The sequence below is a fragment of the Mustela erminea genome, chromosome 10 (assembly GCF_009829155.1).
Source record: "Mustela erminea isolate mMusErm1 chromosome 10, mMusErm1.Pri, whole genome shotgun sequence".
NCBI lineage: Eukaryota > Metazoa > Chordata > Mammalia > Carnivora > Mustelidae > Mustela > Mustela erminea.
In genome coordinates this window covers 77,248,832-77,272,839 of record NC_045623.1, presented here as the reverse complement: position 1 = coordinate 77,272,839, position 24,008 = coordinate 77,248,832, and the positions used below count along the sequence as shown (strand labels likewise).

General features: G+C 36.9%; 1 protein-coding gene across 3 annotated transcripts in view; it reads right to left on the bottom strand.

Moving 5' to 3' along the window:
- FOXJ3 (forkhead box J3) overlaps window positions 1-24,008 on the bottom strand; it is a 154,593-nt gene that overhangs the window by 50,548 nt on the left and 80,037 nt on the right. For all 3 annotated transcript variants that reach the window (XM_032360667.1, XM_032360669.1, XM_032360666.1), the window contains exon 5: window positions 11,494-11,577. In XM_032360667.1, coding sequence (XP_032216558.1) covers window positions 11,494-11,577 — 84 coding nt within the window. The remainder of the gene's footprint in view (window positions 1-11,493; window positions 11,578-24,008) is intronic.

The window sequence follows — 24,008 nt, the reverse complement described above, 5'->3', positions numbered from 1 at the left end:
TTCTACCTAGAAGAATGTCCTCTTTTCTATTTATCCATCCATCCTCATTGTCTTCCTGATTAAACCTGTTATCACCCTCAAACTGTCACACACAACTTCAAGTAAAAGTAATATGTATGCCCTCATTTCTGTTCCAATATCCAATGTAGATAACTGCAAAGTAGAAGGGTTCTTTTGAGTTTTGTTTTTGTTGTTGCAAAGGCCAACATGTTTAAGATAGTGAGTTTATGTATTTTACCTGGCCCTTACTCCCTCAAATAATTTCCACAACAATGCATCAGAAGCCTTTAGCAAAACTATCCATAGCAATATCCTATCTCCCTGCTTCTATCATTGTTCTCCTATAGCTGCTACAAGGTTCCTGCTAAAATATAAGTCACATTATGTCACTACTTTGCTTAGCCCTCCAACAGCTTTCTACCCCTCCCTTAGAGTAAAACCCAAGTATTTATAAAGGCAAAGAAGGCTCTACATAATGTACGTCCTGTTCTCACCATTTACTTCTCTGATGTCAAGTCCTACTGACCAGGGAATAGAAGGCAAGCTGAGGACAAAGCAGAAACTGACACCCAAAACACCCACCCATGGGATATATGTGACATTCCTCTGGCACTCCTGGCTGCCCTAAAACTAAAAAAAGGAAAAATAAATAGTTAACTTATAGAGATCACAATCCTGCAAGACATGAGCCTCCCTCAGTTTACAAATGTCTTAGCAATTTACAAGAACAAAGTATTTCTATAAACAACCTACCTTCCAGAATGAAATACAGGTACTTAAATGTCCTTACAACCTGCAGCCCATTGACAAACAGATACTTGAAGCAGGCAAAGTGTAGTGTTACTCCAGGAAGCTCCCAAATATCTTAATGTTAACGCCTTGCCAGGAGGAAAAACCACCTTAACTTGACTATGGCAAGGCCTCAAGTACCCATACCCAGTGAGTCTTTAACATGAAAATCCTTTCGAAACATCCCTTTTCCTTACCTCCCAAACTCCCAGGTAATCAGTCACTCCTCACAACCCCAGTACAGCAGCTACGTCTGCCCACAGATCCTGTCCTCGTGCTTTAATAAACTACCATTTTGCACCAAAGACATCTCAAGAATTCTTTCTTGGTGGTCGGCTCCGGACCTCACCCCACCGAACCTCACCTATATTCCAAACCACATCACTATTACTCTTCCCTCCTCCACACACCAGAACAGCTACAGGGACCTCCTTGTTGTTTCTCAAAACCCTAGGCATGTTTCTGCCTTGGAGCCTTTGCACTTGTGGGATTTTCAGGGACTATAGGGCTCACAATCCACTTACATTTACATATAAAGAAACTGCAGTCAGAAAAATTAAACACCCAAGTTATAACACAGTAACTTTAAAACTAGGTCTCTTAACTTCCTAAATTCTATTTCCCCTAAATCTTGTAATTAATAAAAGTTATCCTTCATTTAAAAAAAAAAAAAAAGGTGATCCTTCATGACGATTTTGCTCATAATTTTAGTATGTTCTTAAACAGAAGAACTCTGGATGATTAAATACTGCTAAAATGTAACACAAACAATAGGAGTTTTTTTGGTTTTGTTTCTAGAATTTCTGAATTCTAGCAGCACCCCAGGGGCATTATTTCCTATGCAAAATTCTTTCAAAGCACCTTACCTGTGCCAAGCATACAAGAGAAACACAGTAAACATGTGTCCTCACTATCCATAAAAGTTACATACAACCATTTCAACTTTTTCTATAACAATACTGAATTTGTCCACTTATTTTAAAACCCTGAATGAGGTACTTAGGCAAACACTAACCTGACCAGGAAGAGTCTCTTTCAATTACAAGAAACAATATACTCAAAAAGAAGCACCTTCAGTCTACTGATTTAACAGCTGTACCCATACACACCTTGAAGAGACAAAAGATTTTTTAAGTTTTTAAACTGGATCCAATCCAATCCTGGATTGGATCCAATTTAAGAAATAAAGACTATGAAAATGCAAGAGGCTATAAAAAACAAACAAAAGGTACACAGATCTGAAAACACACAAACACACTCCACCAACAGAAAAGAAGACACATAGCAACCACATTACCTTCTGTGTTAGTCTCTACCCTGTCTCCTACAAACACCTCTACATCTCCACCTGAGCAATTTCTTTTCCCCAGTCGAGGAGCATGATTTGGCTTTGTGTAGATCTGGCCAGAAGTGCAGAAAACATAATGTCCCCAGCAGCATCATCATCCCAATGAAGGGGAAGAGCTGACAGACAGAAAGCTTGCTGCCCAGAGTTCTAAACCACCTCCCAGCATTTCCCAGTTTGACTGAGCCAGTCCATACGGTGGTAACTGACTTGTTGATTGCCCCATTTTTCTACTATCCCATTTTCCTACATCCCCCCTCAAACTACCTGCCCTCAGTTCCTTGTCTATTTATAGTAGAACTCAAATGACAGGGATCTTCTTTTCTCAAAAAGAATGTCTCCTGGAAAAGATAGGAAATCTTCCTTTAGCACAACAGTCCTCAAAATTTTGATCTCCTGGGGCGCCTGGGTGGCTCAGTGGGTTAAAGCGTCTGCCTTCAGCTCAGGTCATGATCTCAGGGACCTGGGATAGAGCCCCACATCAGCCTCTCTGCTCGGTGGGGAGCCTGCTTCCTCCTCACTCCCTCTGCCTGCCTCTCTGCCTACTTGTGATCTCGGTCAGATAAATAAAATCCTTAAAAAAAAAATTTTTTTTTTTATCTCCTTTGCACTTATATTAAAAGTTACTGAGGTTTCCAAAGAGCTTTTATTTAGGTGACATATCTATTTATATTTACCTATTAGAATTTTATTTTATTTTTTTTTAAAGATTTTATTTATTTATTTGAGAGAGAGAGACAGTGAGAGAGAGCATGAGCGAGGAGAAGGTCAGAGGGAGAAGAAGACTCCCCATGGAGCTGGGAGCCCGATGCGGGACTCGATCCTGGGACTCCGGGATCGTGACCTGAGCCGAAGGCAGTCATCCAACCAACTGAGCCACCCAGGCGTCCCCCTATTAGAATTTTAAACTGAGACAAAACTTATTTAAAACAATGACACACTGCATGTCAACATAAATACCGTTCTGTATGAAAAATATAGTCTCAAAAAAAAACTTAAGAAGAATGGCATTATTTTACATTTTTAAACAAACTGCTTTAATGCTTTGCTTAATAGAAGACCTCTACATTCTTTTTTTTTTTTTTTAAGATTTTATTTATTTGACAGACAGAGATCACAGGTAGGCAGAGAGGCAAGCAGAGAGAGGGGAGAAAGCAGGCTCCCTGCTGAGCAGAGAGCCCGATGCGGGGCTCGATCCCATTACCCTGGGATCATGACCTGAGCCGAAGGCAAAGGCTTTAACCTACTGAGCCACCCAGGCGCCCCTCTCTACATTCAACCTATGGCAAAATCATAGGTCATGTAACCTCTGAAAAATTACAAATAAAAAAGGTAAAGAACATTTTAGTATTATGAACACATTTTTGACCCCATGGACCTCACACTGCTTTTAACAGATTCCAATAAGCAAAGAATGACTACAGAATAACCAAGATACATGATTTAAGCTTGTGGGGGGGGGGGGGACACCAATTGAAGAATGAATAGAGAAGAATATATTTATGTGATTATCAACTTAATAAAAGAGATAAACTATACTAATCTGAAGCACTCATTCTATCAAGCGCTTTTTTTCAACAAAGAACTGCTAAAACCAGAGTTCCCTTTTCTATTCCTGTAACATTCAGTTCCCTTGGAATAGTTTCAGTTTTCTAGTCTTCAGAAAAAAATCTCCATAAGTAATATCCAGCTATTTTTGCTTTTTTCTACCCTAAACAGCTTCCAGTAGACAGGGTGCTTTTCAATTTACCCTCTGGTTGAAGCGAACAGCAAAGCCAAATTAAAAAGCAAAATATATGCAAAAGGTTAAAAGAGAAATTAATCAATACAAAACCAGAAACTAATAGGACAGGAAAAATGAAATGGGGGGAGGTGCAAATGCTTGTGAGTAGGGAGTTGTGGGGGGTGGGGGCGGAGAGGGAGAGGAATAATGTGACTCCACACTGAACCCAAGACAGGGATCAACCTCATGATCCTGAGATCATGACCTAAGCTGAAATTAAGAGTCAGTTGCTCAACCACATGAGCCACCCAGGTGTCCCTTTGGGTACTTTTTTTTTTTTTAATGACTAAGCTTGTACATATAATTCCCCTTCACTCTTTCACACTGCCAATCACCCCCCCATTTGCCTTATTTCTGTTCACTCAACAGGCTTCACTGAACATCAGTTCTCTGCTATATGGGCCCAAAGTTCTCAAGACCCTCATCTTAAGAATGACCACATAATATATCGTACAAATGCTGCTTTGAGAATGAATAGGATACTATTAATTATGCTGAGACAGCAAGCAATATTATGAATTACCAGTTTACATTTCCTACTTAACTAAGAGCTTCATGAGGAGTCTGTCTTGCCTACCACTATTCCCCCAGTTCTTATAGCTCTAGGCTTAAAATGTAAAAGGTCTGTGTAAAAGGTGTGTGCTGGTGCAGGACCTCTCCCCACCTCTCTCAATGAATGGCATGAATAATGCAAATTAATGTAAAAGAGGAAAAACTCATCCAGATAAAATGAACTACTCTATTCTCTCCCAAATCCCGATACTATTCCAGCCCCTATCGTATCTTTGATCACGACCTCTTATCTCTTGCCTCCCTATCTAAAGCCCCTCCAATCAGAATATAAACTTCAGGAGAGCAGAAAACGTCTGTTTCTTTAAATGTTTCCCCAGCACCTAAAGCATTGCCTAAAGCTGGCACGGAGCATTTGAGAATTGTGCGCTCAGTGAATGCTGCCTTTTATCTTGCCTTGCCTATCTCTACCTGAAAGCTAAGCCACAAAACCCGTATGAAGCCATTCCAGACAGTCCCAGTAAAACAATGTTTCCTTCCTCTGTATACAGCAATGTGTCATATCTTTCTTATAATACTTTCTATACATAATTTTTCCTTGTGTTAGAATTATGTTTCATTATGTGTCATTGTATTTGGTATACTGCATAACATTTTAGCACAATGCCTGACACACAGTATCTAGAAAACTAAGATATGTCAAATGAAGCTGGTAAAATGGCAGCATTTCACACAATTATGAGTACATATTAAGAGACCAGATACCATGCTAATCTCCTAGAGAACTTAGTTATTCATGCATTCATCCCTAGCTCAGGTCAGTGTCATTTCACAATGGCAGCTCCACTACTCGATGGGGTTCGGAACAAGCCATCCCAGAACATACTGCTTTGGCATGTCGATTATATCTGACTTATCTGCATGGCAGGACAAACATTTATTTACCAAACATTTGCTCTTCTCCCACCTTCCTGTGAACTGCCTTTTTCCTCTCTGAAGCCCCAGACCCACATCCCCTTCCTCAGCTCATGATGGTAATATAAACCTCCAATGGCTGGCTGCCACTGAGTCTCATATCTTTGTGGGACTCCCATATGTACATATGTAATTAAATTTGTTTTTCTCCTATTAATCTGCTTTTTTATTATTGGGGGGGGGGGTCTCAGCCAAGAACCTAGAAGGTAGAGGGAAAATTGCTTTTCTCCCCTATAAGCATCTTCCTCTTGCAAGGAGTATTATGTAAAGAGAAGTATCTTTCTTAACTGTTCTGATTCCACTCCTTATCTAAATGTCCACTCTCTAGCCTAAACTCTTCACTATAGTTAAAAAGGTTCTACAGTATGCCCACCTGTATTTCTTGCCCTGTTAACCATGCACATTGTTTTCTCCAAGTGGAACAACATCCTTTACCATTTCAATTCAAAAAAGTTACATGCAAAGCTTCATTCCTCTGCCCAGAGGCCTTCTGGGGGCAGCATTACCTATTTTGAGTCACTTTAGTTATCCTTGCCTGGTCTAACAGACTTATTAGTTAGTACTTGTGCTGTCACTTATAATCATATTTATGTCCCTAATCGTGTATGTGTGTGTATGTCTCTCTCTGTCTGTGTGTGTGTGTGTGTGTGTGTGTGTGTGTGTGTGTGTATATATATATATATACACTTTATATATACTTATGTTCAATGTGGAGGTTCTCTTCTAAAATCATGGACCATTAGCTCACACAAAATATGCATATATAAAAAGAAATATATAAAAAGAAAAAGTGTTATGGTCTTCAACATAATAAATACTAGTGGCAGGAAAGGACAGTTGTAAAGAGTGTAAACTGTAAAGGCAGACTACCTAGGTTCATAATGTTGGCCTTGATATTTATTGTCCCTACTACCCTTTGACAACTTACTGAGCATCCATACCTATCAGTTTCATTATTTGTAGTTATTATAAAAATTACATGAGTTAATATACATAAAATTATTTTAAAAGCATCTGGAGTGTGCCTGGGTGGCTGAGTCAGTTAAATGTCTGACTTTGGCACACGTCATGATCTCAGGGTCCTAGGATCAAGTCCTGGGATCAAGTCCCATGTCGGGTTCTGCGCTCAGCAGGGAGTCTGCTTGCCCCTTTCCCTCTACCCACTCATGTGTGCATATTTTCTGTCTAATAAAGAAATAAAATCTTTAAAAAAAAATAAAAATAAAAAGCATCTGGCACCTAAACTCAATGTAATTACCTATCATTATTATTACTACAATGTTGTCTTAGCACAAATTGCTATAAAAAATTACCATAAGCTAGGTGGCTTATCAACAACTGAAATGTATATCTCACAGTTCTAGAGGCAGGAACTCCAAGATCATGGTGCCAACATGGTCAGGTTCTGGTGAGAAAGAACCCTGCTATACGTATCCTCATTGTTTTCTCACATGGTGCAAAGACAAGCTAGCTAGCTCTGTGGCCTATTTTTATAAAGGCACTAATCTCATTTGTGAGGGTTATATCCTTTTGACCTAACTACCTCCCAAAGGGCCCACCTCCAGATACTGTCGTACTGAAATTGGGGTTTCAAACACAGGAATATTGGGGGAACACAAACATTCAGTTCAAAGCAGCTATTAAGACTTCTATCTTCTTACTTTATAACCGAGGATACTGAAACTCAAAATGACAATTTGCCAAAAGTCACAAGAACAAGTACACTGTAAAACCACAAGAGAAACAAAGACTCCCAATAAATGAGCCTATTCATTTTACCATGCTAAAATTTATGCAGTAATATTTTTAAGGTCTGCAGGTCCATTTTATGATAAAGAAAAAGTGGTGAGAAGGTGTTAAGAAGTGAGAAAAAGGAAAATGAGAGACATTTATATATGCAAGGATTAAGAAAAGAAAAAAGGAATTCTCTTAATGATCAAGACGGAGCATGGGCTTATTATGTTCATATAAATGGAAGGGTCAGGAAGGTGATCCAGAGAAATGAATTAAGAGTATTAGGTTGGAGAGAACTATCATGCTTTATTTTTCATTTAGGACATAAAGATATGGTTACTTCCACTTTTCAAAAACCCTTTCTCTTTAGCAGTTTAGAAAGCTAATTCTGTTCCTCTAAAAGCTCATCTCTCTTCAAAAATGCATAAAACATTTTGATTTTTCACACAGAATTCTGATGTTTACACGAAAAAATTTCAAATTTCAGAAATTTAATAAGAAACTTTATAAACATATTTACCATCTACATTTTAAAAACTTAAAATTTTTTTTTAAGATTTTTACTTATTTATTTATTTGATACACAGAGAGAGAGAGAGAGAGAGAGAGAGAATAAGTAGGCAGAGAGGCAGGCGGGGGGGGGGGGGGGGGGGGGGGGGGGGGCGGAAGCAGGCCCCCAGCTGAGCAGAGAGCCTGATGCAGGGCTCAATCCCAGGACCCTGAGATTATGACCTGAGCTAAAGACAGAGGCTTAACCCACTGAGCCACCCAGGCTCCCCTACATTTTAAAAACTTTTAAAGTTTAGGGGTGCCTGGCTGGCTCAGTCAGTAGAGCATGCAACTCTTGATCTAAGGGTTGTTGAATTTGAGCCCGTTGGGTGTGTAGAAATTACTCAAAAAAATAAAAACAGGGGGGCGCCTGGGTGGCTCAGTGGGTTAAAGCCTCTGCCTTCGGCTCAGGTCACGATCCTAGGGTCCTGGGATTGAGCCCCGCATCAGGCTCTCTGCTCAGCAGGGAGCCTGCTTTCTCCTCCTCTCTCTTCTCTCTGCCTGCCTCTCTACCTACTTGTGATCTCTGTCAAATAAATAAATAAAATTTAAAAAAAAAAAAAAAACAAATAAACAAAAAAACCCAGGGTTGCCTGGGTGATTCAGATCATGATCTCAGAGTTATTAGATTGAGCCCTATGAGGCTCTCACAGGGCAGGGAATCTGTTTAAGATTCTCTTTCTCGGGGCGCCTGGGTGGCTCAGTGGGTTAAGCCGCTGCCTTCGGCTCAGGTCATGATCTCAGGGTCCTGGGATCGAGCCCCACATTGGGCTCTCTGCTCGGCAGGGAGCCTGCTTCCTCCTCTCTCTGCCTGCCTCTCTGCCTGCTTGTCATCTCTCTCTGTCAAATAAATAAATAAAATTTAAAAAAAAAAAAAAAAAGATTCTCTTTCTCCCTCTCCCTCTGCTCCTCACCTCTTGCTCACTTGTACACCCTCTCTCTCTAAAATTAATTAATCAATCAAATAAAATAAAGTTTCAATTTATGGGTCATGGTTAGTTTTTGAGAAAACTTTAAACATATAAATATCATATTCAGAACCATCACTATTTGACTATCTTATGTGTTTCCTTAGATAGAACCCAATGGTCATTTAAAATACAAAGTGTTGGGGTTCCTGGGTGGCTTAGTCGGTTACGCCTCTGCCTTCGGCTCAGGTCATGATCTCAGGGTCCTGGGATCGAGTCCCACATCGGGCTATCTGTTCAGTAGGGAACCTGTTTCCCCCCCCCCTGCCTACTTGTGATCTCTGTCTGTCAAATAAATAAATTAAATAATTTTAAAAATTGAAAAAAATACAAAGTGTTCTTTAAAAATACGACAAACTCCCCCCCAAAAAACCTCTAAATGAAAAATAGACATAACTAGTTTCTCAGAGTAAGAAATTATATTTTGTATGAAGACTATCTTTCAGAGTATTTGTTAAAACAGTATCTGTCTCCCTGATTATATGTACTCTGCTTACAGCTAGACTCTTCTCCTACAGTAGCAACCAACACATAGCTCAGGACAAAATAATTATCAATAGTATTAACCAAAAGACTCTGGCTCTTTTATGGAACTACACTACAAAGTTAAGTTGTTGAAGCTTTTACATGCTTTTTAACTTAAATTAACTTAAAATGAAGATAAAAGGATAAATAGTAGAAAATACAGAAATTACGTGCCCAAAATACACACCGAAGAACATATGCTTTGTATGTAAAACATACATAACCTGTAATATGAATCCTTTATTTCCACAAACTTCCACTGTAAAACAGACAATATGGTCTTCAGGAAAAAAACAGGACTCTCAAAAATAAAAAAAGTGACTGCTCTAAGAACTATGCAACAAGGTAACAATAAAATTCAGGGTTGATGTCCAAAGGTATGCACAGCTGTCAACCCAACTACCAATGCAAATTTCCAAAAATAATTTAAGTTCCAGAAACTTCAGTAGAGAACAAACAGGAGAGAAGATCACGATTCCTCAGCCTTCCAAGACATATATCCTTGTTGATGCTCTGGGTTAACAATGTGGATAGCTCTCCCCTTCCTTCAAATTCTAGCAATAAATGCTAAATGTTCTGTATTCCATATCCGCACACAATTAAACCCCAATTGCTAAGTCTCTTTTAAAAGAAGGTAGTATGTGCTATGGTGAGTGCTGTGAAGTGTGTAAACCTAGCAATTCACAGACCTGTACCCCTGGGGATAAAAATATATTATATGTTTATAAAAAATTAAAGAAGGTAGAGGGCAGGAACTGAGGTTCATTCCCTCTCAAACCATAACATACGGTTTACATACATATATTACATACATAGCTCTCACCATCATCTGTTTTAAAACTTACCAGAAGGCCATCCCACCAATACTAAACCTTCTTTTTAAAAATTTTATTTTTTTGAGAGAGAGGGAGAGAGAGCACGCACGCTACAAGCAGGGGGAGTGGCAAAAGAAGAGGAAGAAGCAGGCTCCGCACTGAACAGGGAGTCCAACGTTGGGCTCAATCCTAGGACCCTGGGCTCATGACCTGAGCTGAAGGCAGGTGCTTACCCAAGTGAGCCACCCAGGTAACCCTAAACTTTCATTAATTTCCTTTATTTCTTAAATTTTGGTATGTGTAAAACTAAAACGTGTTCTGGTCTAAGAGTTCACCTCTAACTCTATATAGCTTGGTAAATGGAATACTGAATTCCCTCTGCTGGCTCCATAAATCTGCCTCACTAAATCCCGTTGCTGCTACACTTCATAGCTTACCTGACTCCAACTTAAACACAGCTTAAGGTCCTTATCTTTGAGAATCAGAAGTTTTATCGCTCCACCAGGAAGAAGTTTTACCTCTCTACCAGGAACCGCCATAAAAAAATTTATTTGACCAAACAATTACCCAGTTTCTCTTATCTTATTCCCTTTGTCCTGCTTTTTTCTGCAAACATTTACTGATACTTATTATAAGCTGTGAAAAATACTAACTCTAGAGATATAAATATATTTCTCAGTTCTTAAGGGATCACAGTCCAGCAAAGGAGACAAATATAGAGAAAAATAATTTCTACAAAATGTGAGAAATACTTTAAAAGAACTTTGTAAACATTCTATATGAACACAAAGTGAGGAAAAGTTTCATAATGTAGTTAACATACGAAATGAGCCCTAAAGAAGAATAGGGTATGTGTGTGTTTTAGTTGAGATAATGAAAATACAGAATGGGGAAAGCTGAAAGGTAAAGTTAATGTCTGATGACAGCCAAAGCATTGACTAAAAGTATATTCCAACAAATAACAGGACATCAACTAGAGCTCCATTTCTCTTTCATTCTTATAAATTAATTTTAACCATAAATTCATACAAATGATCATATAAACAACACATACACAAAGGATTTAGCATATGAAATTATTACTACATGGCTGGAATCAGGAAAAAGCATTGCAAAGACAATCAGGAAAATTCAATGTCATCAGACTGATTATCTGCAGTGAAAGGGAATAGCTCTGTTACATAAAACCAGTCTTCAATGTTGTAGATACAGAGGAATGAATACCAAATTAAAATCCAGGAGACTTGGATCCAAGTCTCAGACAGTAGCTATGCCCTAATTACACAACAAACTTTTTACTTAATTCCTAAACTGCTTACCTCATTCAAGGGTTACTAAGATCAAATAAAATGAGTCTGAAAGTGCTCTGAAAAAAACAGAAATGCTATACAAATAAAATACTACCTTCATTAAGGTTGTACTTATATTAGAAATAAACTTTAAAAATTTGTATTGCTGACATAAACTCTCATACTAAATTTGTGATAAAGAGATTTTTACCCGTTCTACAGATCGTGCTCTCTTCTTTGGCCGAGTAGGCAGCGCATCTTCTTTCGGATTGGTGTCTATTGCCCAGTAGGACCCCTAAAAGCAAAGAAAGAAATTATATTAATAGTATATTACAGCAACTCTATACCGTTAAGAACGGATTTTTATAATCCTCTGCTCCAAAAACAAACATTCTGTAGATACAACAGTGGAAAAACAGCATGAGAAGATACACTAGCTCTGCACTGAGAAAAGTAAAGCTTATATTAGAAGCAAAGCCCTTTTACAACTAGATTATTAAAAAAGAAAAAAATCACAATTGAAATAGTGTGAGGTCCAAGAACTTCTGCCACAGCCAAAGTAAAGTGCAGTGATCAACTGAACACACTTTTAAAATATATACTGATTCTTAATTGGACATATATGATAACTACAACAGCACAGGACTTTAAAGTCTAATACGGTTTTATGTATAAAGATACTATAATTTCTATATTCTGGGACCTCACAAATCTAAATGGTTAAGCGAAACAATTTAGAAAGACAAACTGCTTGAACACATTCTATATAATAAATGCATCCTGGGAAGCAATGGTCTGTAAACAAGTATTTTATTGCTTATTCTGTCACAACTTTTTAACTATTTATCCTCTCTCAGACACAAGTTCTCAGACCACTCATTTGAAAATACATATTTAGTACCTACTGTGTTCCAGGCACTCAAAAACTGTGACTCCTTTAAAAAATATTTGAAAAGTATAGATAATACCATTTACAGATTATTATATAGATGAAGAAACCAAAGCTCAAAAAGAGAAGTGATTTGTTCAACCAAGGGTATGAGAACCAGGACCAGAATCAAGGCCTTGCTTCCCTTCTTCCTCAACTTGTTTGTCCACAAACACACACACACACACACACACACACACACACAATTTGGGGAGTGGGGGAGGGCCAGGAATGAAGGAGAGAAAGAAAAGGGAAAAAAGGGAGGGAGATACACATTTCAGCTTCCCTGGCTCCTTTTCAAGCAATATTTAACAATGAGGGGAAATAAAGCACTCATCTATCAATCCTCAAACTTGCATCCAACATGAATTATCTGCTTAGAGTTCTTGAAGCATACTGTGTCCTTTCACACAGCTATGCCTTGCCCTACATGGTGATCTCCTGCCTGTAATATTCACCCTACCACTGACAACCTCACATTCCACCTTCAAAATTTAGCTCAGATCTTATCTAAAGGAATCCTTCCTCTGATCCTCCCACTGTCCTTCAGAATTCATCACTCTATCCCTCTTTAAGAACTCCATGCATTTTATAAATCCGGACTACTGACTGCACTTAAGATTTATAAACTTATTTATAGGCCTAAATCCTTTCTGGGCTGAGTTCCTTAATAGCAGAAACTCATTTATATATCCACTGTGCCCGGCACAATATCAGACACCTAGCAAATACTCAATAAACACTTCTGGAAATGGGAAGAAAAGCATTTGAACAAACAGTGCCAACAATGTTAAGAGTACAGGGTATGATACCAGGTCTTCCCAGATCCTAGTTTATGCAGGTACCTGAACTTAGGACTCATTTCATCACCCAGCCATTACTGGAGGATTCTTCCATGATATCTTTTCTAAGTAGTCATTGCAGTTTCAGCTAATTAGTCTATCATACCTGATGTAAACTTCCCAAGAACCATGTAAAATATACATGCTACAGAAATTAAGCACTAAAAATAAAAACAATGATTTTATGAGTAGGTTCAGCTAGCAAGTTTCAAAATAAACGAAGAAGGAAAAAGGTCTTAAACTCAGTTAATACACAAATTGAAAAATAAAGTGGGAAGAAAAATACCGACACTCATCAGACAATAGTTTAAAATCCTCTGTTCATGGAAATGACAAATTCCAGTGTTTAGTGTTGTTTTCATGGGTGTGTATTTGTGTGTTAATCTGGGGAGACAGCTCACTGCCCATACATCAGACTGATTTATTAAACATTTTAATAAAACTATAAAAATTATACATTCTTCCACACAAAATATGATTGGCTGTGGCTTGTTACAAATACATCAACAAAGAAAAAAAATGTTCATAAGCTGAACTCTTCAGGAAGTACTCAAAAAACCTTAGATGCCCAAATTCAAGATTTTATTTATTTATGACAGACCCAGAGACAGAGAGAACACGTGCATGTGCATATAAGAAGGGGGGAGGGGCAGAAGTGGGCTCCCTGTGGGGCTTGATCCCAGGACTCTAGGATCATGACCTGAGCCAAAGGCAGATGTCCAACCAACTAAACCACCCAGGCACCCTTATCTTTTCACCCATGTTTTCTTCTAGATGTTTCATAAAATAGTCTTAACTTTTATGTTAAGGTCTCTGATTCACTTAGGGTTAACTCTCTCAAAAATCACCTGAATATATACATGCCTCTATTTCTGAACTCTATTCTGTTCCATTGATCTACTTGTCTATCCTTATACCAGTAACACTGTGTCTTAATTACTCTGGTTGTATAAAAAGCCTTGAAATCAGGTACCACAAGTCCTACAACTTCAGTTTTTTCAAAATTGTTTTGCCTATTCAAGGTCCTTTGCATTTCCACGTAACTATGAGAACCAGCTTGTCAGTTTCTTTAAAAAAAATAATCTGTTAGGATTTTTCTTTTGATTGCATTAACTCTATAAATCAGTTTGGAGAAGACTGACATCCAACATGAGTCCTCTATTCCACAAACCCATAAACATGCTATGGCTCTCCATTTACTTAGTGTCTTTTGTTCTTCTTGGTAATGTTTTACAGTTTTCAGGGAAGACATCTGTATTTATTTTGTTAAAATGTATCCCTAAAGTATTTCATTGTTTTGCATGCAACTGCAAATGGAACTGCTTTTGTTAACCTCTAGATGTTCCTTGGTAGTTTAAAAAAATTACACTGTCCTTGTATCTTTTGACTTTACTAAACTCATTTATTAGTTCTAGGGGCTTTTCCATAGCTTCTTCAGGATTTTCTACATATGCAATATTGTTGTTTGCAAAACAAGAGAGTTTCACTTAGTATTTTTCAACCTGGATGGCTTTTCTTCTTCTTGCCTTACTCTATTGGCCTGGCCCTCTAACAGAATGTTTCCGAAACGTGAATGCAAACACCCTTGTTTGTTCTCAATCTGAGAGAGGAAAGCATCCACTTTCTCATCATTAAAAACAATGTAAATTCTTTTTTTTAAATTTAAGATTTTATTTATTTATTTGACAGAGATCACAAGTAGGCAAGAGAGGCAAGCAGAGAGCCGATGCAGGGCTCGATCCCAGGACCCCTGGATCACGACCTGAGCCAAAGGCACAGGCTTAACCCACTGAGCCATGCAGGCGCCCCCGTAAATTCTCTTCAATAGGTGACTTGTTAATCAAATTAAAGAAATTCCTTTTTATTCCTAGCGTGCTGAATGAGTTTCAATTTTTTTCTACACTTAAGATACGATTGTTCTGTTTCCTTCTACTACTTAGTGAATTTTATGTATCAATTGGTTTTCTGATTTTAACCTGCAGTGCATTCCTGGGACAAATCCCACCTGATCACGACATATTCTCCTTTTTATATATCAATGAATTTAATTCGGTAATATTTTGTTAAAGATCTTTGGGTCTATGTTCACAAAGGATATTGGTCTGTAGTTTTCTGATTATTTATTTGCCTGACTTTGGTACCACAGTGATGCTGAACTAATGAAATGAGCTATGTAAACTGCTCCTTCATCCACTTTTTTTTTTTTTTAACTTTCTGGAAAATTGGCATTGCTTTTTCCTTAAAGTATTTCAGCTTCTGGTTTCATTGCTTTTGTTTGTTCATTTTCTAGTTTACTGATTTCTAATCTTACTTATATTGTTTCCTTCCACTGACTTCGGATTCAATTTGCTCTTATTTTCCTAACTTAAGGTAAATGTTTACATAACTGATTTCAGACTCCTCTAATTTTTCTAATTTAAACCTGTAAGCTCCTTCCTAAACAATGCACTGGCTGCATGTCACAGATTTTTATATATTCCACTCTCATTACCACTCAATTCAAAAATACTTTCTAATACCCCTACGATTTTGCCTTTGACCTCAAAGGTACTTTAAAAATGCACCATTTCATTTCTAGACATTTGGGGTTTTTTTAAACAATTTTGTTACTATTCAAATTTAATTCTACTAGTCAGAAAACATACTCTGTAAAATTTCACCCTCTAGGGGCGCCTGGCTGGCTCAGTTGGTTAAGCACCTGTCTTCAGCTCAGGTCATGATCCCAGGGTCCTGGGATCAAGCTCCTGAATCTGGCTCCCTACTCAATGGGGAATCTGCTTGTCCCTCTCCCTCTCTCTCTGCCCCTTCCTCTGCTATGCTCTCTTGCCCTCTGTCAAATAAGTAAATAAAATCTTTAAAAAAATTTTTTTTCACCGTCTAGTGATCTACTGTAACTTGTTTTCTGGCCCAGCATGTGGTGTATCCTGGTGAATATTTACTGTGCCTTTGAAAAGAATGCAATTCTGCTTTTAAGGAATGCAGTGTTCAGATCCTAAAATACTTATTTGTCTAATTGTTCTATCTATTATTTGCTGAGAGAAATACGTCAAAAATCTCTTCCTATAATTATGGCTCTATTTCTCTTTTTGGTTCTGACAGTTTTTCTTTTTTCTTTTTTGAAGTTCTAATTTTGTGGGGTTTAGTATGGGATTTTTTTTTTTTTTTAAGATTTTATCTTTACGTAATCTCCACCCAGTGCAGGGTTGAACGCACAACCTCGATATCAGGAGTCCCATGCTCCACCAACTGAGCTAGCCAGGCACCCCAAGAAGCTCTTTTATGAGGTACACACATTTATAATTCTTAGGTACTCCTGAGGCACAGGTCTTTCCTTCTGCTATCTATATAATATGCTATTAAGGCTACTCAGTGAATTATCCATTTAGTTATAGTTCTTTTCAGCTATACATTTTCATTTGGTTCTTTTCATAGTTTCCATCTCTGTACTGAAATTCCCAATCTGTTCATTCATTCATTATTTTAATGTACGTTATTTTGATTCTTTCAACATACTTATGGTAGCTGCTTTGAAATTTGTGTCTACTAACTGCACTCTCTGGGCCACTTGTTCCCCAGACTGAAGAGCTGAGATAACTCCAACTCTTTTTGACATACTGACACCAGTCTCTTTTATTTCCTACCCTTATAGACAAGTTCTCCATGAATTTTTCCCTGAATAATGCATGAAGCTGAATTCCAACATAAGTACTACAATATTCAGAAGATCACCCAATACCCTGAAGAGAACATCTATCAATCCACATACCTGAATTCAAACCCCAGATCTGGTTCAAGAAACTTGAACAAGTTACCAAACCTTTGATCTACTTTCCTCATATCTACTTCATAGAATTATTGTGACAATTAGCACTAAATATATACTAGGAAATCTAGTTATTACTATTTAACTATAAATAAGAAGTGTCCATGGGACAGAGATGTTATAACTTATAGGATAAATAATAAAAAGAACAGTGGCAAACAAATTTATGAGCTGTTTTAATAGGAATTTAAGATAGTAGACCCTGATTAGCTTTTTCATTTCTGTATCATCTATTTCTGTGCAAGCACTTTTGTAGACATATCAGAATTCAGGATTTGGGGACGCCCAGGTGGCTCAGCAGATTGGACATCTGCCTTCAGCTCAGGTCATGATCACAGGACCCTGAGTCCAGCTCCATGCTCAGCAGGGAGTACTCTTCTCCCTCTGCCTCTCCCCTGGCTCAAGCTTACTCTCTCTATTCATCTTTATCATTATTTTTTTATTCTTTAAATAAAATCTTAAAAAAAAAAAAAGAATTCAGAATTTGTCCTCTTAGGATATCAAGTGAATTTTGCTGCAGATATATTATAAAAGATGAAAAATACTGTCATAAGATTTTCCAGAAAAAAAAAAAAAACAGGATGATTTTGATTCTAGTCACAAAACACTACATGAGAAAGACTTTCTTCTTGAATGACTAAAGGGATAAAATATCGAATTATCTTTTTGTCCTTAGAAATATATCAGAAACTCAGTATTTCCTGGATTTGGGAAGATTAATCTAAGATATCATCATTAGAGGATGATTATCAACATGACAATTAGAGTCTAAAGTGTTGCTGTCTTTGTATTCATTTTCTGATTCTACAGATAAAAGTAAACCATTTTCCTTTTGTCAATTTTCACCTTTGTCCTTATGGATAGGAAAAAACCCCAAACTCTCAACTTTATCCGATGAAAGTTAAAAGAAAGAAAAAAAAAAGATTTAAAATGGTTTCTACAGGGCGCCTGGGTGGCTCAGTGGGTTAAGCCGCTGCCTTCGGCTCAGGTCATGATCTCAGGGTCCTGGGATCGAGTCCCGCATCGGGCTCTCTGCTCGGCAGGGAGCCTGCTTCCTCCTCTCTCTCTCTTTGCCTGCCTCTCTGCCTACTTGTGATCTCTCTCTGTCAAATAAATAAATAAAATCTTTAAAAAAAAAATAAAAAATAAAATAAAATGGTTTCTACAGACTTTTATTATACATTCTTGGAAAGTGTTTGGGCAACACAGCAAGAAAAGTGAAGTATAACCATGATGATTTCATTACTATATCATCCTTCTAAGTAATTCAATCATTCTTTTGTATTCTTGTGATCTTAATGTTTGTACATCATGGAGAAAAACTGATGGGCAATGATGAAAGAAGGTGATATAATCATGTCAAGATTTAAGAAAAGCTTAACAAAATCCCATAATGCATATTAGATTTATAAAAGAATCACATGGTAATTCCAAGATAGAGTAAGTTTTATTCTTTTTTAAAAATACATAAATTTCCGGGGCACCTGGGTGGCTCAGTGGGTTAAAGCCTCTGCCTTCAGCTCAGGTCATGATCCCAGGGTCCTGGGATGGAGCCCCACATCGGGCTCTTTGCTCAGCAGGGAGCCTGCTTCCTCCTCTCTCAGCCTGCCTCTCTGTCTACTTGTGATGTCTGTCAAATAAATAAATAAATCTTAGAAAAAAATAAATAAAATAAAATACATAAATTTCCTATTTGTTCTTTAGAAGAGTTCTAAAAAAGAATAAAAGTAATAAAATAATCACCTTTACAAATTAGCAATGCTCAAAATAGATAACTGAAAACTGAATTGGATCCAATGGATGTGAGGCTATATTAAGGATTAAATAAAATATATATATGAAGTATTTCTTCCTCCAGCATTTGATCACATACTGTTTCATATTAATTTTCTAATACTCTTCATCTTCCACAATTTTGATTTAAGAGAGATGCACAAAAATATTTGTCACATCTTAAATTTTAAGGGCTTTTCTACTACAACTTTTATTTGACTGCCAAAGAGAGTTGTGCCTACAAAAGTTAAATTCTTCTTTAAAAAAAAATATTTTCCATTTTATTTAGCTGGGGAGGGAAGGGAAAAGCAGACTCCCAATGAGCGCGGACCCTATCACCAGGCTCAATCTCAGAACCTGAGATCAGGACCAGAGCTGAAATCAAGAACTGATACTTAATGGATTAAGCCACCCAAGTTTCACTTAATATTTATTTTATTCCTGCTTTGCACAAAAGACAAAAGATTATAACAACAGCCAAAATATATTTAATGAAGTTTAGTATCAGAAAGTAAATGTAAGAACAAGCTTACCTAGACATAACCTGAATATTTATCTAACCCACCACTGGGAAAATAACACATGCTGAATCACCCAAACTGGCTAAATTTCTCAAACTATGGGCAGATACCAGAAAGGTAAACTACATTTCCCTTAATGACAGTTCATGAAGGACTGATCATGTTAGTCACAATGCTAACACCAGGAATACAAATAAAAAGTAAGTCTTAGGGGCGCCTGGGTGGCTCAGTGGGTTAAGCCGCTGCCTTCGGCTCAGGTCATGATCTCAGAGTCCTGGGATCGAGTTCCGCATCGGGCTCTCTGCTCAGCAGGGAGCCTGCTTCCTCCTCTCTCTCTCTCTGCCTGCCTCTCTGCCTACTTGTGATCTCTCTCTCTGTCAAATAAATAAATAAAATCTTTAAAAATAAATAAATAAATAAATAAATAAAATAAAATAAAATAAAATAAAATAAAATAAAATAAAAAGTAAGTCTTAGTCCTCAACTGTGGTGAAGGGGACAGAAAAGATACCTGGATAATTAACTCCCACCACTTTCATGTCCTTGCTCAAAAGTCACTCTCCCAATGGACTTACCTTGCTTATTATTCTTTTCAAAATGGCAATCCACACTGAATCCACTTTATCCTAGTCCGTATTTTTCTACAGCATTTTTAATTATCTAACATTCTATATAATTCTATATAATTTGTTATTTGTTATTCTCCCATAAGGCTGTAAGTTCCTTATGAGCATTGGATTTTTGTCTTTTGTTTCCTTATGTATTCCAAATACCCAGAATCATAACTAGCACATAGAAGGCAAGTAAATAATTAGCAAGTGCTAAGTGAGAGAACTAAGCTGAAACTCAATAATCAAGTTCAGCTGTGGTAGAAGGAAGGGGGGGCAAAAACAATTTTACGCAGAGGAAATACCGCGATTAGCATTTTTAACCTAGTATTCATGAACTCCCAGGGGGTCTATGAACAGGACTCAGGGACTTTACAAAATCAGGTAAGGTGAAAATGCTGAAATTCAGCATTTCCTTCTACTATGGATGTAAGGAACAAATGACAATATTAGGAATATCTTAAAATCAGTTTGATTACTGTCACATTAATAGTTTTTGTCTAAAAATGTCATTACTACTCATTACTTGTTTCTTCTTTTGTTATTTAATATGCTACCACATTCAAAAATATGCTACCACATTCAATTTTGTTGTTTAATGTTACTAAGGAAGCATGTAGATTATTGTATCATAAATTTGTTATATTTTTTTGTAACTATCCTAATATAACTGCATATCCTTTTAATCCTGTATATTCTAACTTAAACATTTAAAACTATTCTGAAAGTGAGTTTCCAGGCTTCAAAAGAACTCCCCAATGAAGCCATGGCGTAAATCATGCAGAGAATTCTGGTACAAAAGTCACAGATCTGTAAGAGTGAATAAGAAATCGAAGAATCTGTTCGTTTGATTAGGTTTAAAAAAAAAAATCCTTGGTAAAGGATGAGTTCAGATAGCTGAAGAGAATTTTTTTTTTAATTTGTCTTTTGCTTTACTTGAATGCTATTTATTTCCTTCAGTATTTATATGGCATGCTGATTCTAAGTTTTCTTGTAATTATTAATTCATAAATGCTGAAAATTCATTAAAAATGTATTACTGATATTAACTCATCCAAAACTCAAAGTCTTAAGAGCCTTTAAAGTACTTATTTTTTTACCTTTCCATAAGCTATCCCAAGTAGGCAATACTGAGAAAAGTGCTAATACACAATTTATAATCACTTTTTTTTTTTTAAAGATTTTATTTATTTATTTGACAGAGAGAGAGATCACAAGTAGGCAGAGAGTCAGGCAGAGAAAGAAGGTGAAGCCTGATGGAGGAATCGATCCCAGAACCCTGAAATCATGACCTGAGCCAAAGGCAACGGCTTAATCCACTGAGCCACCCAGGAGCCCCTATAATCACTTTTTTATGGTGAAATCTTTACACAGTGAAGACTGGCCAACAACTTTCGAAAAAATCTTTATCTCTCAACCTATGAAATTCTCAGTTTATAAGTGATTTCTTCCCTAGACGAGAAGTTTTAATGGTAGTGATCTCTTATTCATCCTTGTATCTCTAAAGCCAAACTTAATAGCATAAAGTTATAATTATATATATTTCATATAATACTTAACTCCAATAAATGTCTTATTTGAAGATACACTGAAATTATTAAAATAATGAAAATATTCAGAACATCCAGAGCCACGTGGGACTTAGATACCGAAGCTCTACCTGCTTTTATACATACCCAACATTTTACTCTTTAAGTTAAAGGGAATAAAGGATGTAAAGATATCCTGTGCTCACGAACTGGAAGATTTACTAAACTTGCAGTAAGGGGTGCCTGGTTGGCTCAGTCAGTTAAGCATCTGCCTTCAGCTCAAGTTATCTCAGGTCCTGAGATCAAGACCCACACAGCAGGCTCTCTGCTCAGTGGGGAGTCTTCTTCTACCTTTCCCTCTGTGTTCTCTCTCTCCCTCTCCCAAATAAATAAAAAAAAAATCTTTATAAAAAATTAGTTTAGGGGCGCCTGGGTGGCTCAGTGGGTTAAGGCCTCTGCCTTCGGCTCAGGTCATGATCCCAGGGTCCTGGGATCAAGCCCCGCATCGGGCTCTCTGCTCAGCAGGGAGCCTGCTTCCCTTCTTCTCTCTCTGCCTGCTTGTGATCTCGGTCTGTCAAATAAATAAATAAAATCTTTAATATATATATATATGTATATATATATATATGTAAATTTGTAGACACTGACAAGCTGATCCTAAAATAAATACGTATTTGACCTAGCATAGTCAAAACAATCTTGAAAAAGCAGAACAAAGCTGGAATATTCACATGTCCTAATTTTAAAACTTACTATGAAATTATGGTAATTTGAATTAAGAGTCTAGAAATAAAATAAGTATATTTTATGGTCAAGTGGTTTTTCACAGACTGAGATAAAACAACGGGGAAAGAATAGTCTTTCCAATAAATGGTCCTGGCAAAACTGGATATCCCCATGCAAAAGTATGAAATTGGGCCTCTTCACACCATACATTAAAAAAAAAAATCCAAAGTGGACCAGAGACCTAAATAAGGGCTAAAACTATAAAACTCTTAGAAAATAACTGTAAATCTTCATGACTTTGGATTAGTCAATGACTTCTTAGATATGACACCAAAAGGACAAGCAACCAAAGAAAAATTGGTAAATTTATCAAAATCTAAAACCTATTTTATCAATAGACCTTCTCAAGAAAGTGAAAACACAGACTGCACAATGGAAGAAAATCCACAAAACGTGAGATACAGGACTTGTATCTAAAATACATAAAGAACATATAAAGCTCACTATTAAAAAGACAACCTCATTAAAAAATGGCCAAAGAATCTGAACAGACATTTCTCCCAAAGAGATATATAAATAGCCAATACACACATGAAAAAATGATCATCATTATTTCCCATTAGAGCAATGCAAATTAAACTCATAATAGAATGAGATACCACTTCACACCCACTGGGATGGTTATAATAAAAAAAAAATTAAAAAGGGTTGGCAAGGGTGTAAAAAAAAAAAATGGAAGTCTTAGAATTTTAAGAATGTAAAATAGTGTAGCTCCTATGGAAAAGTATGGCAGTTACTCAAAAGATTAAACATATGACCCAGCAATTGCACTCCTATAAAAATGAAAACATTATGTTCATACAAAAGCTTGCAAAAATGATCACAACAGGAATTTTTATAGTAGCCAAAATGGAAACAACCCAAATGTCCATCAACTGATGAACAGATAAAAACAGATAAAAAATATAAAATTCCAAAAAATGGAGTTATCATTCAGTCACAAAAAAGGGATGAAATACTGCTACATGCTACAACATAGAAAATCTTACGCTAAATTAAAGAAGTCAGACACAAAAGGCCACAAATTATATGACTCCATTTATATAAAATGTCCAAAATGGGCAAATCCATAGAAATGGAGAGTGAAGGGGGAATGACTACTAATGAGGACAAGGTTTCTTCTGAGGTAATAAAATAAAAATGTCCTGGAATTAGATAGTGGTAATGGTCCCACAACTCTGCAAACATACTAAAAACCACTGAATCATATGTGTTTAAAGGGTAAATTTTATGGTATATGAATTTAAAAAAATGTATTTTCTTAATTAAGAAAAAACAGGGGTCAAAAAGCTCTAATCTAATACAGTAGTATGCCCAGCACAGCCAAAAGACACTTTACGAAACAAAGTCAGGGGTATTGCCCAGAAAGAACTCAAATCTTGATTTGTAACTCTTACACGACTTTCCTTTGGACCATGTCAGTCTTTGATAAAAGTTCTAAACAGTCATTAATGTCACAGAAAGTCAAACAGTTCACCTAAAGAATAAGAACTCCAGGTTCTCTCGAATTCCAAGTATAAGTGAATTAATGTTAAGTGAAATAAATGGTTTTGACCCTGCCTTACTGATCAAAAGAGTAAAAAAGAAGCAAAGTGACAATTTTTTTTTTTTTAAGATTTTATTTTCTTATTTGTCAGAGAGAGCACATGTGCGCACAAGCAGGGAGAGCAGTGGGCAGAAAGAGAAACAGGCTCCCCACGGAGCAAGAAGCCCCATGCAGAACTCGATTCCAGAATCCCAGGATCATGACCTGAGCCAAAAACAGACGCTTAAGTGGCCAAGCCATCCAGGCATCCCAAAGTGACAATTCCTAAACATCTAAAACCCAGCCTTACTTGAAAATGGCAAAAGAATTAGCGTCTAATTAGAAAAATTTCCTTAAGAAGAACACAACAGCAGGGCACCTGGGTGGCTCA